The 25852-nt window shown below is 40.6% G+C and overlaps 1 protein-coding gene across 4 annotated transcripts in view; it reads left to right on the top strand.

The window, feature by feature from the left end:
• Rgl1 (ral guanine nucleotide dissociation stimulator like 1) overlaps positions 1 to 25852 on the top strand; it is a 351061-nt gene that overhangs the window by 317929 nt on the left and 7280 nt on the right. For all 4 annotated transcript variants that reach the window (XM_029559234.1, XM_008824291.3, XM_008824289.3 and 1 more), the window contains 7 exons: positions 3928 to 4017; positions 5993 to 6079; positions 7491 to 7523; positions 11586 to 11707; positions 13640 to 13729; positions 17640 to 17826; positions 22500 to 22757. In XM_029559234.1, coding sequence (XP_029415094.1) covers positions 3928 to 4017; positions 5993 to 6079; positions 7491 to 7523; positions 11586 to 11707; positions 13640 to 13729; positions 17640 to 17826; positions 22500 to 22757 — 867 coding nt within the window. The remainder of the gene's footprint in view (positions 1 to 3927; positions 4018 to 5992; positions 6080 to 7490; positions 7524 to 11585; positions 11708 to 13639; positions 13730 to 17639; positions 17827 to 22499; positions 22758 to 25852) is intronic.

The raw sequence follows: 25852 nt of genomic DNA, 5'->3' as shown, positions 1-25852 counted from the left end.
ATATTTTTATTGAGTTTTTGTGCATTTCATATAATAGATCTTAATAAAATTTAGTCCCCCCTCCCCTATATGTACCTTCCTATGGACCCCACCACCACCAAATTTCATGCATTCATATATGTTAAGGCCTATTTGGTCAAGCTTTTGTGCCCAGATACCCTCAGTGCTGTGGATAACTACTCTTACCAAAATCTACAATCTAAAACTCATGGCCTAGTTACTCCTGTGAAGGCATCTGTTGTGGTCCCACTCATCCTTCCTGCCTTAGTGAAGACTCCTATTTTTCTGGAGACTTTCCATACTATCCTCAGGAAGGGTCTGATAAGCACCCCCCCCCCACCAGTGTGTTCTAGAAGAGGCCCCTCATTCCTCTAGCCAGATATACATTCTCTATTGGAGTTGCCTGTGAACCTAACCTGACTGCCAATGGGCCTGTTGGCTTCTTAATAGGCAGGGACTAGATATAACCTTTTTTTGATTATGTTTCCCTAATGCCTGATACAGTGCCTGGCATATAATCTATGTTCAGAAACTGTTGTTTGACTGTGTGAGCTAATGGGTTTGTCTTTCACATGACTTTAGCCTTTTTCCTTTTAGGAGTAAATGGTGTGAGCAGGGCGGTTTATTCTCATGTCTGACTTTAGATTTGGACTACCTGATTGACTGCACACTAAGCAGTGATTTCTGAGTTGTGTTACTGAATTTGCAGACTTTAAATGGAAACCCATCTGGCTGAAGGAGATGGTTTAGTGGTCTCCCTGTCCATAATACAAAGCTAGACTAACTGGAGCCACACATTTAAATCCCAGTGGCCCTGAATCATCCTTCTAAGGCAGATAAATTGAATTCTCCACAGCTCATTGCCTGGTGACAGTCTTCTGGCTGAAATCTTAGAAGCAAAGCTATATCTAGACATTAAAGATCCTATAAACCTTTCTTAAATGGAGACATTTACCTCAGTACTCAAAATAAGTTAAATGTCATATAAGACTCAAATCCCAATGAACTGAAAAACTTGGCAGTGAGTTCGGGTGGCCTGTGCATTGTTATTACGAATGATAATGGGTTGCTTTGGGCAGTCCATGCATATATGTAGTACCTTTCTCATCCTTTTGTTGATCATTATTCATGTGAATGTGTAATTCTGGGTGTAAATTTCAGCACAGCTGTAAATAATGGGATCAAGGTACTTAGATTCTCAAAAGAAACACTAAAAAAAACTATTGGACTCTGTTTCTGTTACTTCTAGACTTGTACTGATTTATAGTTAGGTAATCTTAGTTTCAAATGACCTATCTTCTACTTCTGGGTGAATGTAATATACCACTTCTCTAATATTATGGCCCAGACAACATAATAATTAGCAAACATCTGTGGTTTTCCTTCTAACTGTTGAGAAAAGATGTTTTTATTTCTTTTTAAAGACTGTCTTAAACTTACCTTATAATTTCTGAAGTTTAGATAATTCCAGGCAGTTGAATTTTAGAGTCCATGGATTTACAAACAACAGGAAAGCAGAATATCACCTAATCTGGATTGTTGTGCCTCTTGATGGGTGAGAATTCTTCCTGGTTGAATTGATGTAAACAACTGTTAGCAAACTCCAGGAATCTGGCTCTGATGGAGATGGTCAGTGACATGCCACAACACGCTCATTTCAGAGTTGGAAGAGGAGACTATTAGAACTGCGAAGGCCTGTTCAAATAAATATTAACAGTAGGTTCTGAGCTAGAAGTTACCCAACATGTATTAAAACTGAGCCAGGGCCCAGCAGGCAAAGTCATTTGAAGACCCAGAATAAGTCCCTCTGAGGCATGGGAACGGTGTATGTGAAGGCAGCTGAATTCTGCTAAAGATAGTGATAAATAAAAAGTAAGACTAATGGGGATAACCTGCACTAGGTGACAAGCTAAGAGGAGAGAGGAAAGAAAAGGGAGGTGGAAGCACAGGAGAAAGAGAAATCCAGCCAAACATAGGTGATGATTGAAGCCATGGGTTTGGTAGCATTTCCAATGATACAGATATATTGAGAAGCAAGATGACTTAGGCAGAAAGGAGAGTGACTAAAGAGAACCTGAGTGTGAGCAGCAAGTGAGGCAGGAGCAAAGACGCAGAGTGGTGCCATCACAGTAGCCCACCAAAGGTTTCAAGAGGGCTCAGAGGGTTGGTGCAGTGGGGTGGATAGGGTAAGGGATTTCAGACCAGGGTAGGATATAACTGAAACCACTGGCCACAACAAGTGTGTGCATTTTCAGTTGACTTCTCATGTGGAAGAGCTTACAACAACCAATTTTTCTCTTTTCTGTCTCACTATTTAGTCCAAGCTAGCCTTGGATTTTCTGTGTAGCTGAGGGTGGTCTTGAGCTCGTGATCCTTTGCCCGAGTCTCCCAAGTACTCAGATTACAGAGATACTATTTCTGACTTTCTCATCAGTCTTGTGTTAGTGCTGCAACCAGGGGTAGAATCTTACTCTCATGAAGTCACAAAGTCAGGAAGTCAGCAAACCTTGTTCTTCATTGTGGGTCTTTTTCTCTGCTGCTCATAGGATGGGGTCCTCAGTGTTGCTTAAGATCCCTCTGCCTCTGTCATTCTGTGATTCTTAAGAGGTCTTAGACTTCCAAAAGTCCCTATTAAGAATTTTAGATGTACCTGCAAAAATTTCTGTCTACTTTCCCTGTGCCCATGGCTGAGATCCTGGAAGTTACTATACACTAGGAAGAGGTGAGCACTTGTCTTCATACAAGTTGATTCCTCACTCCAAACCAAGTCTTAAGGATTTGGGAGCAGTCACAACCACCTAGTGCAGGAAGTGGCACATACTAGACTACTATCATGTGTCCCCAGGAAAACTGCGTGGAATGTCATTAGTGATAGCTCTCCCTGTTATCATCGGTTATAGGGACAACTGAAATGGATTCTGTCCCCAGCAGCATACCCATGACAGAATCACAGCTGGTTAATGATAGAATATATTTGTGTCTTAGCACTATCAGCAAGATCCTGTCATTGAGAAAGATTCTTGTAATTGTATGGTAGTGTAAGATCACATGCTAAAGCTCTGTAATAAACCCAGGAGAAACTGACTAAGGAAAAATTAATATAGAGGTTATATATACTGAATTGTGAAATTTGCCTCCCATTCATGTAGTTCCTGGAAAATGAGAACTTAACAAGATCCTGAAACCACAAAACTGAAACACTTTATGTTCAGTCAGCAAACTCATGATTAATCATTGCATAGAAGAGTTTATTGTTCTAGTTGGCAGGCAGGGAGGATAGGGTGGTCATCTGTCCTCAGGCCCCAGGAGGCAGGCTAGGTTTGAAGAGTTCCAAACATGGGAAACATCTTTGGAAGACTGATTGGGGCAAAGCCAGGAAATCAGTAAATGGCATAGCCTTCATGAACTGGGGATATACCACAACACTGGACTTCCTCAGAAAACTTCTGGTATAAGAGTTTCATTTAGCTAAGAAATACCACACAGTGTCTTTCATAAAATGCTGTCGTATTCATTTCAGGCCAAGATAAAGAAGTCACAAAATGTACAGGAAGAAAGCTTCATTTCTGAGATATAAGATTACTTTCAGTGAAACCTGGGATATGTAAAAATGTCTCCTATTCTGGGAATTATACTATCTTGTACTGATGATGGATTTTTGTATCCAAATCAGGGATTTTTATAGAGCAGGAGAAGATTTGGAAAATCTGAGACCACCAAGCCTCATATAGAGACCAGTTTGCAGAAAGACCCCCCGCCTCAGCCAGCACTGGCATAACATAGTGGGGAGGCCTGCTGGAGGTGTCTTCATTGGCATGCTATTCTGAGACTCATGTAGAGGTTGTGTTCTAGAAGCTGCACGCCCCTTTCCTTCTCTCCAAAATGGCATTCTCCATAACTCTCCCCTTTGTACACTCTGTTTCTTAGGAAGGCACTTCAAAATTTGCAAACCTGGACAGCAGTGTAAAAGAAAACCAGAAGCGAACTCAGAGGCGACTGCAGCTCCAGAAGGACATGGTATGTCTACTCCTGTTCTTCCTGAGAGCCAGAGGAAGGCTGCCCTCTGCCCTAGCATCTTCCGTCTACAGGGCATGCAAACTTGTCAGAGTGCTTTGTTGTGATTCACCTTATATCTTCTATTTTGGTTGTTAGCCTCAGCCTTTAACAGCTGTACCATCTCTCCAGTCCAACCTTATGTCTTCTTAGCAGCCTGGGGTCTTTAGAAAAGGTGTTCCACCCATTTGGCCTGGTAAGAAATGAAGACTGAGAGTTGTGAATGCCACAGCCTTTTATTCCTGATGATGCTGATAAAGGAAAGTGTGTAGCAGGCATGTCTTCATCCCTCTTGACATCTCCATCCACCTCTGCACTTATAGGCTATTGATGGTCTAGATCTTCTAACTAATCCCAGGGACTAACCAAATCTAGTTCTTCAGTACTCAAAGTATGCCATGCCTCCCTTCTAAAGATTGAAAGATAGTTATTATCTTTGGCTGTGTCTTTGAACAGTGCGGGGTATGGGGGTAGAAAAGGAGATTAGAGATGGACAAAAGAATATTCTCATCTTTGCTTTGAGAGAACTTTCTCTTAGAAAGAATATAAATCTGAAATATTTTTGAATGCTAGAATTCTTCTGTAGCGTAAAGCCTATAAAACTCATAGTGTTTCACACTTTTTGGGTGTTCAAAGATAAGTTAAAAATAGCTGTTACCGAAGGGAGGCATGGAGATTATTTTAGTTCAGGATGAGACCTTGTACCACACAATGGGGAACGACAAACTGCAGCTGACAGCGAGTTTCTGAAGGACAAAGTCCTGCTTGGTGTGAACTGGCTGAGGAAGCAGTCTGCCTTGTGCCAAGCAACCTGGCCTTGCTCTGGTTCAGACTCCATTCTTGCCACAATTTCCATAAGTACTTCCATACATGAAAAGACGGTATCCAGGGAGCCTCTTGTTTGTTTTCCCTAAAGAGTGGTTGTGTCTTGGGGGCATTATAGAAATCAGAAATGGTTCAAAGGAGATTTGGTGGAATTAAAGTTAAAATTTTTACCCATTTACCCCCATTGTAAATCTTCTATAACCGTGGTACTCCAGCTAGTAGAAAGAAACGTAGCATAACCTACCACTAGCATAACCCTACCAATTAAAATCCAGACTTTATTTGGAATTCACCTTTGTGTGTTCTAGAACTTGGTCCAGGTACCAAAGGCATTTAGTTTTCGTGTCATTCCGGTCACTTCTGGGCATGGCAGCACTGCCTTTCCTTGTTTTCTATGATTTTTGACATTGTTCAAGAGGACCATCCAGGTGTCCTATAGAATGCCTCAAGTCTTATTTGTCTTTGTTTAGTGATTAGACTAAGATTATATCTTTTTGGAAAGAATTTCATGATTTGGAATACCCCCATTGTCACACCCTATCAAGGAGTTCTGTGGTATCAGTGTTGGCATCTGGTGTCTGTCATATTGATGGCACCACTGATGATGTGACCTTCATTATTCGGTTGAAGTAGTTTGCAAGGTTTCCCTCTTTCAATTTCCTATTCTCTCTTCTGTTTTGTTGAAAGTGAATCACTTAGTGATGACCCACACTCTTGATCCTCTTCCATTGGGTGGTGGCCCATTCTTAATGATGCTGAGGCTACGACTGTCCAGGACATTTTAACAGTGGGAAGTGCCCACACACACTGGAAGAGAGCAGACCCCGCCAACCTGGGCCTAAGCACACTACAATTCCCATTTTGAACACCCTTGAATACATGTGTCTGATCTCCTGGTTTGATGCTTGCTTTTCATCATTAAAATGTAGATCTTAGATCCTGCATTTCCTGTCCTGTTTGTATAGGGTTTAAAAAAATTAAGTTCTGAAAGTGGCAGCCATAGCTCCAAATTAGTCATTGAATAGGTCCACATTCTCCAGTCTGAGGGTTACTGACACTCTTAAACATTTCAGTGATAATATAGATAAACAACCCTGCTCTGAATCTCCTTCAGGGTGTGATGCAGGGAACTGTTCCCTACCTGGGCACCTTCCTGACTGACCTGACCATGCTGGACACTGCTCTTCAGGATTACATTGAGGTGAGTTCTCTGCAGCTGGTGCAACTGGGTTCCCATTGAGAGCCCATTATACTTATGGCATTAAGCTATATGCTAGCAAAAAATTCAAAAGGTAACTGGAAGATAAAAGCAAGTAAAAAGAATAGTATATCAAGCCAGGCAGCAATGTTGGAAACTGTAGCAATTTTAACAGAAATTCAGTGAAACAAGATGCAGCATGGTTTAGGTGCATATGAGAGGGTGCGATCTCAATGCGTTTTGAAGGCATGGTTAGAGCAAGGACAGTGCCGGTCAACTTGAAGGGGAGATATACTCTAACACTCTCCCTGGGCATCAAGAGTCAGTCCAACTTAGCGATCTTCAGATCCTTCTTATTCCTTTTAAACAGTCATCTATTGTGACTGTTCTGGAGCCTCTCTCTCTCTCTCTCTCTCTCTCTCTCTCTCTCTCTCTCTCTCTCTCTCCCTCCCCCCCCCGCCCCGTCTCTCTCGTTTGGATTGGGGAAAGAGGTAAAATACACACTATCAAGCACCTTATAACAATAGTAAAATAGTAAGAAGAAGAGATTAGATGCTTGAAATGAGATTTAAAGTTCATTTGTAGGGGCTGGGAACGTAACTCATGGATAGAGCACTTGCTTCCCATGGCCCATGTTCAATCCCCAGCAATGGCAAACGAACAACAAACAAACAAAACCCCTAAAAGATCCCCCTAAAACAGCCTGTATATTTACATATTTCTGGTTTCATGTGTGTTCAACCTGCTTTTCTTGTACTGCAACTAGAAAGAGAAGTTGTTTTGCATATGTCTAAGTTTTCCATAAGTGTGTGGACACGCTCATTCATTTTGCATTTCCTGAGCCCTGTGTCTCTTCACATCCTCTGCCTCAGCTTATCTCAGGAAACACCACCAATGCTGAGGAATTCCAGGGAGTGAGCAAAGACTGAGGAATTAAATTCAGCCTCTGAGAAAAGGGGTGGTGGGGGTGAAGAATTGAAACTTAACTTTTCATGATGCTGTAGAGAAGTGACTTCCCTTTTGATAAACCATTGACAGTTTGGTTTCCAGTATGAGTCAGTGGCCATTTGTTTTTGTTGCTTTTGATCAAGGGAAAAAGCGTAATGGAGTATTTATTCACGCTTTACTGGCTCTGCACATGTATTTGAATTCTGACTTGTAATTCTTTATCATTACTATGTTAGTTGGCTTCAGACATTTTTAAGAGAAGGCTGTCACCTGTCCTGGCATATTATAAATGAAAATAATGTTTTTCTTAAAAAAAAGATGACCATTTTTCTCCATGGTAGCCATGTTTATGGGATCGTTAATAATTGTGACTTTATCATCCCTTTGATCTGTTTGACATGACTTAGAACAACATAGGGCTGTGCACAGGTTGGTTTATTACATTTTCTCTTTTTAATCTCTTTAGGGTGGACTGATAAACTTTGAGAAAAGGAGAAGGGTAAGTAGAAGTCTTGCCTATGGGTTTCCATTTTATATTTTCTGGGTGTAAAAAGTTGGAAGAAGTGGATATGTAATTTTTGTTGTTCATGGGTTTTTTTTTGTAGAGGTGGAATAAAAGAATTACCACTTCTCATTTATAATATGTGGTTATGTTTGGCATATTCTTATACATTAATTCCAAGGAGCCCTGCAAGGTAGGTTTCTTCATCTTCAGTTCAGTGGTGAGGAAATCAGAATTGAAGAGAGTCAGCTGTTAGTGAGCCAGGGTTCAGATTTTGTCCTGTTGCAAAGCCCATTAAGAAAGTAAAGGAATGATGAGACTCCAGTGGACGAATTTACACCGAAGGACATCTGGGTACAAATGCTTGACTGGATGGGCCTTTATGTGTATGGTGGAGTACATGAGGCCTGGTGGGGTTATGGGGGGCATGTAATGGGGTGGGGTCTAAGTTTGACTAAGAACTGTTGTAGGAAATTATGAAAGCACAATAAAAATTTTTTTAAGAAAAGAAAGTAAAAGTAGATGGGGCCGGAGAGATAGCTTAGTGGATAAGATGGCTCTTATAGAGGACTCTGGTTGGGTTTTCAGCACCTACATGTTGACTAACAACCACCTGAAACTCTAGTTCCAAGGGATCTGATGCTCTCTTCTGGCTTCCCCAGGCTCTTGCATGCAGGTGATCCACATAAAGTCATGCAGGCACACACACGTGCTTATAACAATAATAAATAAGCAAACTTTAGAAAAGAAATAAAAGTAGAGCTGAGAGTGTAGCCTGGTACTAGAGTACTTGACTGGTATATGTAAGGACTTGAGTTTGAACCTTGGAACTGAAAGAAACAAAGGGAAAAAAATAAGAGAAAGAAAGTAATTTCTTCCCTTGCCCCCCCACCTCTCCTTTACAGTAACTTTTAGCAAACCAGGTTCACTCTATAGTTAATAACAATGTATTGTTAATATAACAATTATTACTGAGAGTAGGTTTTGAGTGTTCTCACATGGAAGTATGTAAAGTCATTCATATGTTGGTTTGATTTAGTCATTCCAAATGCATCATCTTGTATATACCTTAAGTATCCACATATTTTATTTGCCAGTTAAAAAAACAAGTTCACTTATAAAGGAGAGGAGTTTCCTAAGAGTGAATGTTATTAAAGAGTTAATAAAGATGGTAACTCCTGTGGATCTGTTTGGGATAGGAAGGGGCATAGTCTTCCCCGTTAGGTATAGGTAATTACCATTGTTCTTTCATGTCAGTTTAGGAAGGGATGTTCAAAATCCACTAGAGTGGCTAGAGTAATTCTGAACTATGCTTTTATAAAAAGGGTAAAATGGGTTTGGGACATGCCTCATGGCATGGATTTCAAATATGGGAGAGAAAGAGCCCACGAGAGCTCCTGTCTTTGTGAACAGGAGTATTTATTCTTACATCACATAAAATGGACTTTAAAGACAAAAACACAAGAACTCAGAAAGTCATCATATAATTAGAAAAAGGTTGACTAAGTAAGACATAATGAATGTAAATCTTTATGTACTGAATTCCTGAGAGTTCAATATTCTTTAACAATTATTAGACCTAAAAGGAGACATAGGTTCTAATATTAGAAAGTTAGAGAAACTTTCATATCCTACCTTAATCAAAAGACAGAAGGGAAAGAAAAAACCAGGAGAATAAAAAATACGAAAATACTCAAAAAAATCACTAACAACATTAAAAAAGATTGTTCACCATGATCAAGCAGGATTCATCTCAGTGATGCAAGAATGATTCAACACATACAAATCAATAAATCTGATTTGTCAACACGATGAAGGGAAAAACCCTATGATTATCTTCATATATGCAGAAAAGCATCTGAGTCAATGTCCCTTCTGGAAAAGCCTCTGAATAAATCAGTTATAGAAGTTACACAGATCAGCATAACAAAGGCCACATCTAGCAACCCAGAACCAACACCAGACTGCACCAAGAAGATCTGAGCACAAGACATGAAGATGGCAGAGAGACCCTGTCATCACTCACTCAACCTGGCACTGCAAATCCTAGCCGGAACAACGGGACGAGACAAAAACAAAGAATATTCAAATTGGAAGGCAGAGTGTCAAATTGTCACTGTTTTTTTTTTAACTTTTAAAAAAGTTTATTGAGAATTTAAAAAAATTAAAAAATAGAGTAAAATGTACCATGATTTTCTTGTCAAATGAACACAAAATAGGTAATTAAATGTTTGAAAGGAAAGTGAGTGAGCACAGTAACTACATCCTGTAGTCCTTCACTGTCTTTGAGTCATCTATCTATCCTTTCATTCCACAAACACTGGTTGTACACCTAACACATGGAGGTTGGGCTTTCAGCAGAGGAAGACGAGAGCTCCCTGTTCTCATAAACTTTATAATCTAGGAGGGAGGCAGACAGATAAAGTAGGAAGTTATAATACATCTTAATGTAGGCTCATTAGGAGAAGCAGAGGGTCTTAGAGCACATAGAAGATACTAAATCTAGCCCTAGTTTGTGGGATCAGAAAAATTTGCAGGAGTAACTAATACTAGGCTTAAAACAAACACGGTACAGAGGAGCTAGCCTGGCTGGGCTCCTGAGAATCAAGATACCAGCCTGGACAGGAAGAGCTTTCTGCCCCTCATAGACTGTACCTTCTGTAGCATAATGGTAACTATTTCTTAACAGTACTGGACCAAGGAATGAGGCACTGGATGGAAGACTGAGACTCAAAGTATCTGCCAGCTCTTGAGTTACTTCTTTAGTGTTCTGTAATGATATATTAAACAAAACCAAACAAAATTCCATTATGCCTTCTCAGTAACCCATGCTTGGTCTTTAACTTCAGAATGAGTCTTGATGCTAATCTCTTTCCTTTTAAGACTAAGATGTTAGGCATTTGAAAAGTTTGAATATGAAACACAAAGTTAGAGCTTATCCTCTTTGCTGACTTAAAAAAGGAACCATTGAAGCGTCTGAAGAGGTATAAATAATTTTGGACATAATTATATACTTGCTTCTTTTGTGAGCTTTAGAAGATTTAGTTAAATGATTTACTGGAGTACTAAAAACCTAAGGATTCAGGAAATCTAAACATTCAGCTTTATGAGATCCCGGACTGTTTAGATATTCAGCCCCACTAGAACTTGTTTATTGAGGGGTAACAGTTGAAGAGTTGGGGATGGGGCACTTGGGGGCTTCTTAAACTTGAAGCATTTGTTTTCTTTGTTTTTTAAAGAAATACAAGTAGAAAAATTTTCTCAAACTTTTGCTTTTTATTCAGTCTCAAGAATGGAAATGGAAAAGAACGGCCATGATGAGTTGGAGTGATGGCTAGTTTGGCTTAATTTCATGATGTGTTTTAGTCATACGGATTCAGTTTTTAAACATTTTGTTATTTTTGTTTTATTCTATATGTGTGAGTGTATTCCCTGTATGCATGTAAGTGTACCCATGTCATGCAATGCTCCCAGAGGTCAGAAGAGGGCATTGGATCCCCTGGAACTGGAGTTACAGGGTGGTTGTTAGCCACCATGTGGGTGCTGGGAACCAAACCCTGGTCCTCTGCAAGAGCAGCCAGGGCTCTTAACCACTGAGCCATCTCTCTAGCTCTTATATAAATTGCTTTTTTCAAGGAGAAAAGAGGATTTAAAAATGAAGTAAACAAGGACTTAAGGGCTTTAGAGTGATTATCTATCTATCTATCTCTCTATCTCTCTATCTCTCTCTCTATCTATCTATCTACTATCATCTATCTATATATCATTTATCTATCTACATGCATATGTATATATGTATTTTTAATGTATTTTTTGGTTGTGGTATTCAGGGCATTGTATGTATCAGACAAGCTCTCTATTGTTGAAATACACTCTGCCCCCCAGAGTTAGAATTTTTAAGATTAATTCATTTGCTTTTTAAGGCAGCAGAATTTCAGAGTCCTCTTTGATGGTTTTCTCTATATTTTAACCCTTATGGTAATATATTTCTATGTTAAAAAGATCTATTTTTGTTTGGTCTTATTATCCAGTCTCCTTTTGGTTTTCTATTTGTTTTAGGAATTTGAAGTGATCGCCCAGATAAAGCTCTTACAATCTGCTTGCAACAGCTATTGCATGACTCCAGACCAGAAGTTCATCCAGTGGTTCCAAAGGCAGCAGCTTCTAACAGAGGAGGAGAGGTAGGCTGCCTGTCACCTGTCAGGGAGAAACTGAAGTGCTGGTGAGAGGCATGCTGTGTCTATCAAGGCATGCTGTGTCTGTCATCTTGCTGGGTCATTTGTTCAACAGCTCTTGGCTGGCTGCTGTAGGACCTGGGCCCTTGGTTTGCAGAGGAGTGTGATGTATCAGGAAAAACTGAACTGATGGGACCAGTGGATGAGCTTTTGCAGTCTTGCCCTGCCACTCATCTTTGTAACCTTGAACAGGATTTTTATTTTTCCTTAATGTTTGTGCTGAGGTGTAAAATCATATTCTAGAAAGTCCTGTGAGAATGCTAATCATTGTCATTATCATCATCAGGCAGCACCACTGACATCAACACTGTGTTCATGGTGTTAACTCTCAGGGAGCTTTCAGTCTGGAGGGAGAAATACGAAAAATTTGATACATGAAGGGTGACTAAGATGATATGGAACCTACAGGCAAGAGCCATTCATTTGTGGTGGGGAATGGAAAAGACACACAGATAGATACAAGTAGGCTGGCTTTGAAGAAAGAGTTCACCTGAAGAACTGGAGAACCTTTCAGACAGAGCAAAGATGAGAACACATGCAAAGGCCTGGTGTCCTGGCATCTGGAGAATAGTGATAGCGCTGGTGTGGGCGAGACATAGGAAAGGTTTCAAAACAGTGGCTGATGAGCATGGAAAGGCACTTCGATTGTAGTGCTTTGAATATTGGCTTAGCAGGGTTCAGACCTTGCCTGTAGTCTGGGGGTTGTCAGATTAATCTGTAAGGCCATATGTGGCCCACTGCCTGTTTTCACATTTTAAGTGGTTTGGGGGTAGGGAAAGAATATGCCATGAGATTGTTATTTGAAATTCAAATTTCAGGATCCATAAATAAAGTTTTTTGGCTTATAACCCATTCATTTACATCTTATCCATGGGTGCTTTCTTGCATTAAAGGCATACCATATGGCCCATAGACTGAAATACTATCTGGTCTTATTCAGAGAAAGCTTGTGATCCCTGCTGTAGACCAGGGATTTTCTTTGAAGGTTTATCATAAGGAAGAGTGAAACTGACAGTAAAAAAGTATTTGCCAGTGAGGAGCTGAGATTTAGAGGGGGAATTATAGCTAGTTAGTGACAGTGTTTGGATTCAAACTCAAGTCTCCCTTTCTACCGCTGCAGTGCTGATGTGGTTGTATAATGATGGATACTCTGACCCACCTACCCAGTAACTGTGTACCTGGGCTACTTGCTGAAGCTTCAGGTTTTCACAAGGGGCATTTCAAATTAGATAGAAATTCCTCTTGTGATTCTGTCAGTTAGTGTATATATACCTGGCATATTGATGTCTGAAGCTGGAGTATTTTCAACTGAAGTTTTAGCAATTAAATATAAGATTTGTAATTATATTTACATATCTTTATACATATTATAATTGCCTGTGTCTATTTACTAGAGGCTTGATACTTTCCAAAAATGCCTTCTTTCATTTTCCTTAGATTATACGCATGTTCATGCACTAAGAGACAAAACCACACAGTAATAGTAAGGAGGAAGCAGAAAAGAAATGTGGGGGCTCGTAGAGGGAGGAAGAGTCTCCCCTGGCCTGATAGTGGAATGAGAATGACTGAGAAGCAGGGTGCAGTCACTTCTGGTGCTGTGCATGTCACTCACCGTTATGTTTGAGGCTGACAGAATCAAAGAACCTCTGTCTATCCACTAGTGAAGGGAGTAAGGGAGGAGGTGAGGCATACCATGTAAATTTATTAAACCTGACCATTAAGCAAGCAGCCCCTGACATTCATGTCAGAGCACCACAGTCTAGATCTTTACTTTGGATGATGAGAGCCTTCCTCTAAAACAAAACCAGTAAAGAATATGAATTGAATCTGTTCATCTGCGCTCAAACGTGGACCTCAAACTTCCCTTGTCTTTTCCAGCTATGCCCTCTCGTGTGAGATTGAAGCAGCTGCTGATGCCAGCACCACCTCCCCCAAGCCTCGGAAGAGCATGGTGAAGAGGCTCAGCCTGTGAGTACCCCCAGTGGTCTAGGAGTCCTGAGAGAGCCCCATCAGAGTGGGCAGAGGAAATGTACTAAACAACAGTGAACATACACTTAAATCATTTATTTTCTGTTATGAACTCAAAACAGTTAATAATCAGTTCATTCCTCTGTTCTCCTTCTGGTACTAGCCACAGTCATTGCCTACCTGGACCACTCCAGCAGCATCCTTGCAGTCGTCTGACTGGCCCCTTGTTCCAACAATTCATTCTCTCCTTAGTAGCCTGTTGCTCTTTTGAATGATAGTTATGTCAGTTTCTTGCTTAAAAGCATCCAATGGCTTTATTTTGAATGAAGTCTAAACTCCATGTCCTAGTTTAATAGGCACTATGCAATCTACTGCCAACCTTCCCTCTCTCACAGCACTCCCCTTTGTTTACTAAGACCCACCACGCCAATTTTCTAGCCATCTTCAAACCCACCAGCTTCTTTCTGCTCAGAACTTTCACACTAGCTGTTCCTTTGGCTGGATTGTTCACTTCCTGGAGAGCTCCCTTAGATGTTGGTAAAAATGTTCAATCCAGAGAGAGAACTCATGATACTATTGACTCTGGGCATTCTCATTCATGCTGGCTGCTTCTGGAAGAGAAATGTAAGCAGTTTGAAAACAGGAACCTTGCCCATCGTGCTCAGGGGCAGGAGGATGAGAGGCCTTCTGTGGTCAACTTCATAAGATCCGTCTTCCTTTGAATAACAACCAGAGTCCTTAGAATGACAACAAACCCCAGCAGCACAGCAGCCTCAGCCCCAAACTGCCTGCCAGTCCCTGTGTATCTGTTCTGTTCTTTTCCTGCTCACTTTGCCCTTTGTGCTTCATCCATTGAGACCTTGCAGAACACACCAGGCACAATCTTTTTTTAAAAAATTGAATATTTTGTGTATTTCATACAGAACTTCTCAAACAATCTTAATCGTCTTTATACCCCCATCCACACTGGCACCCTCCCACCATCCCATAGCCTCCCCTCCCTGAACCCCTACTGGAGTCCATATACTCTGTCATCCCTGTTAAGGCCCAGCCATTGATGGCCATATGGAAACAGAGTCCTACAAACTCCTGGGAACCTGCTCATATGATTCTATGGCAATGGTGTCAGCATGCACAAGTCCCATGCAAACTCAGGCAGACAATAACCCATCATAGAACTGGGAAAATGAACAGCACAATCATTTTTATTTGCTTTTACTCTAACAACACCCTTCTCCCAAAGAGCCACATGGCTCACTCCTTAAATTCCTTCCAGTTTTTGTAGAAATAGCACCTTCTTGGTGAGCCATTCCTGACCAACCCACTTTATACTCACACCCTTATCTGCCCTGGGTGCTCTCACTTGCCTGCCTGCCGTCTTTGATGTTTTCCTTCACATTTTCCTCCATCTGGTATACTGTTACTGTATGTGTCTGTTTAGAATGCAAACTCTATGATGGCAGGCCTGATTTGGATTCATTGCTCTATCCTCAGAATCTAGAATGGTGCCTCACACACACATAAGTGATTAGTAAATATGTGTGGGATGACTAAACCAAACTGTGCACCAGGGATGCTATAAGAACAATACATATATTTATAAAATCTACAGCATGATCTCGGTGACAGTTTTAGTGAATATTCCCATTTCATAGATCAGGGAACTGGCGTGCAGACAAGGTAAACCATACCTAGGGAGGATATGGACTCATTCCTAGGATTTGGCTCAGGCCCAAGTTTACAACCCCCTTTGCTGCCACCTATGAAATTACATTCTAAAGGAAAAATGTAGTAGGAGTTAAAGATGAGGAGGAGGGGAGGAAAAGAAGAAAGAAAGAAAGGTAAGAGGGAAAGCAGGAAGAGAATAAAAAGAATTAGACCACAAACTTTCATGGTACCAGTTTTTATAAATGAACCAGGTTGCGCCATAAAGTTGGTCTTGTAGACTGTCAACTTTGAAAGATGTTTGTCTAATGAATCTAATGGAGGAAAGTAGTTAGTTCAAGAAAGCATCTCTGTCACATACATTATACACACATACATGTATCTGGTCTTTTGCGGGATATCAGCATTGGCCAGGGACAAGCAAGAATAGTACTTAGGGAACATTGGACAGATTTCCGTGGCCAAGTAGCTGGGGCCGAGTAGTTCATCTGACAGCTGTTATGTGAACTATGTTTTTTGTGTGTGTGAGGTGAGGGAATAATGCTTCCTGAATCGGTGGATTTTTGCGGTTGGTCAGCTTTGGAACCCCTTCAGACATTGTATCTTCATGTATGTTTCTTCTTCTAGTCTCCCAGTGTCTTCTGGAACTCTCCTTATACATGTGAAGGATTTTTATCTCCTTTGCCATATCTCTTAATCTCTATTTCCACATCTTTAATCTCATAATAAAGGAGGATTTTTCTTCAGATATACTCCTGATTTTTTTGAGTCTAGTTCATGATTATTTTCTCCAATTATTTAACCCTTCTGAGTTTTTAATTTAAATCACTATGTATTTCACTTAGAAAATGTTTTTTTTCTTCTTTTTAGAGTATCTTGCTATGAACTAACTTTGATTTTTTATGTCTTTAATATTTTAAAATATATTCTTAAAATTAGGACATTCAGATATTAGTCAAATAAATAAATTACTGGTTTCTTTCTGACTGATCTCAAATCAGAAGTTCTCAGGACATCTCCTGTTATGTCTGTAGATGCTCTTTGAGTACAGTAATTCTTTGCGTGTATATTGTACTTTTGTATTGTGAGCTCATTTTTATCAAGGCATTCTCTGCAGCTTGGGTAAAGAGTATATCCTTCCGGAAAGATCGATTATTGATTCTTTTCTTCCCTCCCCCCCTCTCTCTCTTCCTCTCCCTCTCTCTTTTCCTCCCTCCCTTCCTTCTATCTATTTCTTCCAGTGGTTAGGCCTAAGAGTTCCTAACTTCTAGGCCACATAGGCAGCAAATCAGAGTAAAACAGAGGCCAAGGTCACGTGACTTCAAGGGAGCCATCCTTCCTTTCATACAAATTCAGGCCAAGACAGACAGTCTTCTCTGTTATGTTCTTGTGCCTGTAGAAAGATATTTTCCTAACCCATCTCTTCGCTAAAGGTAGAGCCCTGTGAATACCTTGCCTTTACGTAGTAGATTTTGGGTTTAGCTTCTCTCCTTTTATAAATAGAAGTTCTCATTTCTCAGTGCTGTGTACATGTTAAATCATGATCAGTTCATACCATGTACATGTATAGAAATATCAAACTGAACATCAGTAGCATATGTAAATAATATGCATTAATACACTTTTTGGACTCACTATTTTGCCAGCATTCATACCTCCCACTTCCTAAACAGAGCAGCTGCAGAAATAGCTGATATGCTTCTGATTTTCAGTTCTCCTTTTACTTAAGGCCTGTAGGGATTTCCCTTATATCTTGCCAGCTCAGCTGAAAAGAGGCTTTAATATTTCTTACCTAGTTGTTTTATTGAGGTGGGGTTTGGATTATTGTAGTTCACCAGATGGTTGAAAGCAGAAGCGGCCTTCCTTGGTTTCTTATCCAAAGCACAACCACCTTTTCTAGCTTCAGGAAGTTCATTTTGTGGTAGGATGCATGCAATAGGGGCATGGTGATAATATTTTGACTCTGCCACACTAGCCCATAGACTGTTAAAGGACAGAGGAGGATTGAGCTAGAAAGACCCTCAGTGAGTCAGTTAAACAACCTGTGTGTTCTTGAAGTTAGAGAAAGCCTATTGGGACAAGACAGTTATTTCTATTTGTTAGAAACTTCATAGTAAACATTTTTCTTAAAATATGAACAACAGAAGATTGAGAGAACATCAAGGGCTTCATCAGCACAAAATGTTTGCTTAATCATGGATTCCAGATTTGTTACAGCTCAGACACTGGGCATTCTGTTTTCTAGACTGTTTCTGGGGTCTGACATCATCACTGGTAGTACTCCCACCAAAGACCAGCCCAAGTCCACAGCCAGTGGGAGCTCTGGTGAAAGCATGGACTCAGTCAGTGTGTCATCCTGTGAGTCCAACCACTCTGAGGCTGAGGAGGGCTCCATTACACCCATGGACACACCTGATGAGCCTCAAAAGAAGGTACATGCTTAACCTTTGCACAATTCTCGGTCCTCTTGCAGGCACCAGACATGGCAGTTGCCACAGGAGCAAATCTGTTTTTATGTTTGTACTACAACATTTTAAATGCTGAGTTTTAAGAGGTGTCAGAAATAGAGTTCATTCTTTGAGACCCATTCTTCATAGATACAGGCACAAAAATACTATGAAGATTGGTTTCTTCATTTGGCCTTTGAAATGTTCTGGGCCCACATCTAATGGCACTGAGGGGTTATGGCCTATAAAATAAGTCTACTTTATTTAAGGGGCAAAAAGGTAAAAAATGGAGATATGTCAATTTCTTGGTGCCACATGTTGTCTTAGCCAAACTTTTACCAAAATCATTGTATGGCAAAACACTCCAAAATAACCACCATCCTTTTAGGGAACCAGCTGCTTTGGTCAGGCTTGGCTTACAACACAGTTTTAGTCCAAGTCTGATTCACTTACCTGTCATTATTTTGGAGTAATGGGATTTCTAGAACATTCTTTGAGCATGCTGAGACATACAAAGAAGAGGGCAAGCTAAGCCCTTCAAGCATGTATCAAATCTTCCCTTGGTTTATACCTATCAATATTCCATTGGTAAAGCAGTCATATTGCCAAATCTCACGTAAGTAGTTGAAGCAGGGAGAGGTACTCCAATTGTAGTGGAAGGAGCTGTGAAATCTGTCATAGGGCAAGGCCACAAAGGAGCAATAAGGTAAGACATGGAGATATATCAACTTCCATATATGTCAACTTCCATATGTCAACTTCCCAGTCAGGTGAGGAGCTGGCAGTGTTGATACCATCTACCACAGCACAAATAAATGCAAGCTGTGAGAAGTGATCAAAGGATTCTCCAGTCCATTTTCAGGGCTGTACAAATAAATAAAAGAAAATATCTGCTTCAATCTAATGATCAAGGAACTTGGATCAGAGAGATCAGCTCTGTTATGAAAAAGGTGTATGGCATTTTGGGGAGAGTTTTTGACCACCAAACTTGCTCTGTCATGACTTCTGGCCTCTTAGTTTGGGTTGATGCCAATGAGAAAGAGTATGGGTGGCATGCCCTTCACTTTGTTTATATCTTCTGCTCTATGGGGGACCTACATGCTTTACATGGTATCTTCGGTGATAATGGCAGTCTGGGAACCCTCAAGTGACTTTGTCACAAAGTAGCCAATACAGGAGTGGCATCATATTTAGGACTCACTAGGCAGAGATCACTCACCTGCTGTTCAAGTTAGAATCCTTGCCCTTTTGTTACAAATCTAGCACATACAATCTTTCATGTTCCAAATGTTGAAGGAAAAACTGCAATCAACCAACAACTGGCCACTATCTCAAAAATCATGTTTCCTAAACTGGGAAACTAGTCATTCTCTATGGCTTGACATAAGCATTGGGTCAAAATAAACAATGAGGGCCTAGGGAGAGATGGCTTGGTGGCTAAAGTGCTCACCACACGAGCAATGAGGACCTGATCCTCCAAACTCATATAAGCCAAATGCAGTAGTGTGCACACCTGTCTTCCCAGCATTCCTATAGAGAATTGGGAGGCAGAGAGAAAGGAGACTCCTTAGAAGTTCCCAGGACAGCTAGGCTGGTGTACATAGTGGTAAACAAGAGATCCTGCCTCAGGCATGATGGAAAGCAAGAAGCAACACTGGAGGTTGTCTTTGACATCTGCATATGTGCCCCAGCACACACACACACACACACACACACACACACACACACACACACGCCTGCATTTTCCATATATATGAGTATGTATGATCTATCTATCTATTATCTATCATCTATCGATCGATCATCTATCATATATCTATCATTTATCTATCATCTATCTAATCTATCTATACACGCACACACACATGCACACACACACACCTGCACTTACATACACAAACATATACATGTGTATACATATACATCTGTCTCTCACACACGAAGGTTAAAAAATTCTAGAGTGAGGTCACATTCACTTTTTGACAGTAGTGTTTTTTGGGTCCAGTAAGCTGCTGGCTAATGTCATAGAAAGTGACCATGAATGTATTGCCCATGTCTTTGAGGGATTTTTATCCTTGTGTGGGAAGAGAGGAAGTCACTCAACCTGGTGATGCAGAAGAAGTGGAAGTTCAGATTTTCCTTTATGAAACCGTGGAGATTAGGGTTCAGGATACAGTTCAGTGGTAGAGTAATTAACTAGTATGCTCAAGATCCTGGCTTCCATCCCCAATACTGTCTGTATGGATACGTGCACACACACACACACATACACACACACACACACACACACACACACACACTGTATTTGAAAACCATGCAGAAGATCAGTATGCTATTGTTGGTACAACCCTTTATGATTTCTGTCTGTCTCTAATTTCTTTTTTAAGTCATGATTTTTTAGGATTTTGGTTGAACTTTTTTCAGAGCCCTGAGTTTCTATGGATTTAAAGATAGTGTTTGACATGGATGTATTGTGGGCTGCAGAATATTTGCATGTTACCTGAAAAAGCCCACATTTCTGCATGCACATAGCCAGCCTGGATGTCTTCTACAGTCCCTTCATAAGCTGGGATCCTTTGACGACTCCCCTCTAGCTGCCCTCAACACTGTCATCCTTCCTTTCCCACAGGCTGCCTGGTGAGGTTAGGTTGTTCTCTTTAGAAGAAAAGTGTAATTTACCTTCCTCTTTCTTCATCTCCTGATTATGTTTCTAAACATTTATTTTTCTGCTTGTTTTTCAGTACTTAAATTCTTATTAGAAAGCAGGGCTCATCAGACAGGTATGGCCTAGTCTTCTTCAAGACTTTATTTGAGTTATAGATATTGTTAGTCATGGAGACTCTAAGGAAAAAAGAAAGGTGAACATGAAAAGGTTTAACCAATAGATGGGAAATGGCTGGCATGGTGTGCACACCTTTAATCCCAGAATTTGGGAGGCAGAGGCAGGCAGATCTCTGTGCGATTGAGGCCAGCCTGGTTTACATAGTGAGTTCAGGTCAATAGGGGCTACAAAGAAACCCTGTCTCAAAACAGAACAAAACAGAACAGAACAGAACAAAACAACCCAAACCACCACCACCAACAATAACTAACAATAACAATAACAACAAAAACAAAAGAAGACTTGGTTAATATACTTGTAAGCAAAGTTATACTATTAAAATTATCCCCTCTTAGTAAGACCCCAGATTGAGCCACTTGGGAACAAAAGTATTTTAAAAAAACAACAAAAAATATAGCTAAATCTACTATAGATGCTACATATCAGACTTCTCATTGCAACCTGATGACTGTGATAGAACAGCCATGTGGCAGAATTTGATGTTTAGACATGCTGTAGGAAGACAACACCCCCAAGAAAGTAAGATGAAATAGCCCCCAGTTTTTTAGATGCTAGATTATCAGAAAGCTAAACTTCTTAATCTGTTTCTGTGGAGAGTTAGACAAGTATGAAAGAAATTAATGTTATTCATTTTTACTGATCTCCAGAATATTTCATAGGAGTATTATAATTCAATTTAACTAATTCCAAATATGGTATGTAGTTTTCTGCAACAATAATTGACCTTTAACATGATTCAACTTAGTGATCTTGTGTGGTGAACATCTTCTGGTGAGTTTTAAGCATCCCCTTCTCTGGTAGTGAATCTTGCATGTATCTTAAATATTTGGTTCATTAGAGAAGCACCACATGTTCTAGATGTCCCTGATGTAGGCCATGGGAATGTGTGTAGCTGGTTTTGCCAGCAAATGGGCAAAAGTGACAGAGCTGCTCAGGGGCTATGTCCTTCTGGAGAGTGATTTGATTTCTCTGCATCTTGTCCTTATCATTAGGGTGCTCTGCCTTTTCCCCCAAAACAGCTGTGGAACCTAAATGACAAAGATCTATGAAAATTCACTCACAGTGCTAAACATAGCAAGATAGCGGCGAATTAATTAATTCAACACAGCATCTTCCATGGCATGCTACACCTTGGCTGTGTGCCTGCTCTTTGAGCCTCATGGCAGTGACCCAGGGTGCTGGTCCTTGTGGGGCTGCAAATATATGTGTGAACCTGGGGCACAGTGTTCTTTCTGGGTGCTAGGCTCCTCCACCCAAGAAAGGGAATGGGGCAGGTGATCTGCAAGGGCTTCCCAGCACTAATATATTCTGTGCAGAGCTGCATAAGCTGCCTTCTTATCTCAGAAGCTTCTAAAAACACAGGCATTTCTCTCCTATGACAAAATCTGATTGGTAAGGGAGTCCAGACAGAATGCTGCCATCATAGCCATACTGAGAACTGTTGGTATTAAGACCCAATAAGTTCTTGTAAGGTTTTCCTCCATCTGTAAGCTTACTTAAAAGAGACCATGTGGGCTGTAGCTGTTGGTATCTGCTGCCATCTTCTGGCTAACTTTCATAAGAACAACTAAAACAAGAAATAGGAAAGAACCACTTTGCGTTTCAGATTCAGGGTGATTAGTTTCCATTGAGTCACTGACAGTATTAGCCGTGTGTGTGTGTGTGTGTGTGTGTGTGTGTGTGTGTGTGTGTGTGTGTGTGTGTATACACACCAGAGAATAGATATCTGTGGGCTGTTATGGAAGAAATAATTGTAAAGCACGCGTGGCCCAGGTTCTAATCAGTGTTCTCCTTTGAAACGTGTTAACACTTTCAGCTCTCGGAGTCCTCCTCATCATGTTCCTCCATCCATTCCATGGACACAAATTCCTCAGGGATGTCGTCCTTAATCAACCCATTCTCTTCCCCTCCATCCTGCAACAACAACCCTAAAATCCACAAGCGGTCCGTCTCTGTGACATCCATTACCTCCTCCACAGTACTGCCTCCAGTTTACAACCAGCAGAATGAAGATACGTGCATCATCCGCATCAGCATAGAAGACAACAATGGCAACATGTACAAGAGCATCATGGTAGGGAGCTGTCCTGGCCTGGGAGGTGCTCCATGGGGCTGTCTCTGTCTATTGGCTGTGCAGGCCAACCTCTTGAATAAGCACAGTATTATTGTATCTCTATGTGCACACAAAGTGAATATGCATGGATAGCAACATCTCCCTGGGTGGAGTTTGGTTGTATATTTATCTAACAATATAGGTGCACATAGAATATAGGTTTGAATCTTGCATGTATCTTAAGACTTGCTAAAACCAATTTATTCAGGTCAGTGTCCCCTTTTCATGGTGTTCAGGATGGGTGATTGTATGAATGTAGTCCAGGGAGGCTCCTGCTACTTCAAACCTTTCTGGAAGTCTTTCTGTATGTAGATTAATAGCTAAATTAATGTGCATTTCAGTAGCATACTCCCTGGTGACACATTTTTCTCCTTTAGTTATTTGGACCAAGCCTAGTTCCTAAAGTAGGTGATCAGTCTGAAAGTATGGTTTGGGTTAGTGAAGGTGATACTCAAAGAGTAAATGGAACTGAATTCTTGTGCTTCTTATAAAAATTATATTCACCTAAGGAGGATTTCAAACTGATTTTTAATGATGGGTCGTCTTTTTGGAATACGTACAAAGCCTCTCATGATGATAACTGTGTAAGGCTTTGGTCACATGATTAGACTCCTTAGTAGATAGGATCCATTACATCATACACTAAAAGTTAGATTCTTCTTGGCTGTACAGTCCTACAACGAATTCCCTGTCTCTCCTCAGTGCCATCATTCTCCTCTCTTGGGGCACAGTGAGTGCCTCTGCACCGAGGCCTGAATATAACAGAAGTGGTGTGGAGGTACTGTTCTCCACACCTTTTAGCAAAACCTTTGCTAAAACATTCATTGAATGACAGTGATGCTGAGCACCTGTGGTTACTAGCCCTTGCACCAGGTTTTGAGGATGGGGGAGATGAATGAGACTTTTTGGTGTTTGAAGAACTCATAATAAAAAGGAGAGACCATAAAGCACTATTCAAAATGTACTAAATGTTCTAACAGAATCCAGACCAGATTGGAAAGGGCCTCGTGTCACCACCCCCCGGGAGTTTGTATTAATTCTACAGCAGTAAGGTCTTGTTGGAGAGTTTTAAATAACCATCATATTTGTTCATTAGAAGAGTAATTGGCCTTGTAGAAACATACTGCTGGAGGAAGGACTAGATTGTGGGTGGGAAATAAGCTAGGAAGCTGCTCCCATCCTGCATGTGGGAGATGATAAGGGCTTGAATGATGGTCTTGTGGATGGAGGTGATATGGAGAGTGTCTTATGAGGTATTATTGTAAGATCCATTCATTTCATTATTAACCTTTTGGTAACTGTTGTAGAGGGTATGGAAGAGGGAGAGTATGAAGCTATCTGGTGGCTTGTTGGCTGGTGACTCTGTCCAGTAAGATATGAACTGCTGAAGGAGGAGGTTTGGGGGTATTTAGATTGTGACATCCAGATGGCATTGTTTAATAGATTGTCACAAACATGGGTGATGCAGGGCTGGTGCCGGGGTCTAATACTAGAGGTCTTTCAGTCCCATGGGTGGGAAGGAGTGCAGGATGAGTCACAGCTGAACTGGTAGTAAGGGCGTGGCTAATAAAGTAGCACCAGGCAAACAGGAGCGCCCTATGGAAGTCCAAGTCATCCGTGTTAGTACTTTGTTTTCTTCTATTCACACGGCTTCTTTTACATGTGCTGTTCAGAGAGAAGTGTTCCAACTGCATCACCACAGTGTCCCAGAATCCTACTGCAGCATAGAGATTTGTGCACAAAACAGTTATGCTGTGTGCCGTGCCCAAGGGTGTGGGCTCTGTTCTGTCAGGGAAAAGAGTACATTTGAGAGGCATCTTGGGTCACACGTGCTATTGGGTGGGTAGCAAACAGATAATCCCCAGAGTATTCCTTCCTTGGTGCTGAGACTGCCTCTGAGAGAACTGCCCCTTCTGCTGACAACAGGCTACTCCAGTGAACCTTACCCAGTGTGAGGTCTTCTAAAGAGAAATACATCCCCCAGGAATTCCCTTTGTGAAATTAATTATGCATGACAGGGCAGAAATAATTCAGTCTAGGTCTGTTCTAGAGTAACAGGATCCCATTATGCCCTGACAAACTGTTGAATATACCAAAGAACTTTATGTTGTGTACATTATATCTGTTGATTGTTACCATATTAAGCATTGAACTGGGAAATTTAAAAAATTTAACTCCTCATCAATAATAATAATAATGATGAAAATGTTGCATGCAATGTAAATAATAGTTAATGAAAAAATATATTTTCCAAAAGAAATATGGAGTAAGAAGAGCAGTAGGCTGGTTTTCTGTTTCCACAAATCATTTTCTAGAATATTGGCTGAGATGTTTTATTTTGCTTATACTATATAATGAAAATAAACTTGCACACAGGTATACACCAATCTGTGGGTATAAACATAAGTAATTAGAAGGCAGTTTAACTATGTGTCCCTTTACCAAAACATCACTAGTAGGTTCCCCTACAAAGTCTGAGACCTCCATCGGCATACGCTTTTTATCAGGTTTGCAATACCAGGCATTTATTCCTTCGCATGGAAGAGCCTCAGATCCAGACAGAAGGCAATTGATTACTCTTGGAATAATTTTATCACTATTATAACAATTGGCATATTGAAAACGTTGTATTGATTATATACTGGCAATATTTTGCATGTATTTGATTAAATAAAATATATCATTTAAGTTTTGCTTTATAAGAGTTTTTTTAAATGTGGCTACTAGGGGCTGGAGAGATGGCTTAGTGGTTAAGAGCACTCACTGATTGCTCTTGCAGAGGACCTGGATTCCATGCCCAGCACCCACATGGTGGCTAACAACTATCCATAACTCCAGTTTCAAGGGATCCAGTGGCCTCTTCTGACCTCCATGGCATTGCACGACACAGGTGAAATTACATACATGCAGGCAATACACTCATACAGATAAAATAAAAGTAATAAAATATTTTTTAAAAAATGTGGCTACTAGACATTTTAAGACAAACATGTACCACACATTACATGTTTGTTGGGAAGTGCTGGTTCAGTATTCCAGCATAGAACTCATGACTG

This window comes from Nannospalax galili, unplaced genomic scaffold (assembly GCF_000622305.1).
Source record: "Nannospalax galili isolate Female #2095 unplaced genomic scaffold, S.galili_v1.0 scaffold227, whole genome shotgun sequence".
NCBI classification, from domain to species: domain Eukaryota; kingdom Metazoa; phylum Chordata; class Mammalia; order Rodentia; family Spalacidae; genus Nannospalax; species Nannospalax galili.
The sequence above is the reverse complement of the archived record's forward strand: the minus strand, read 5'-3'. Positions and strand labels throughout refer to the sequence as shown.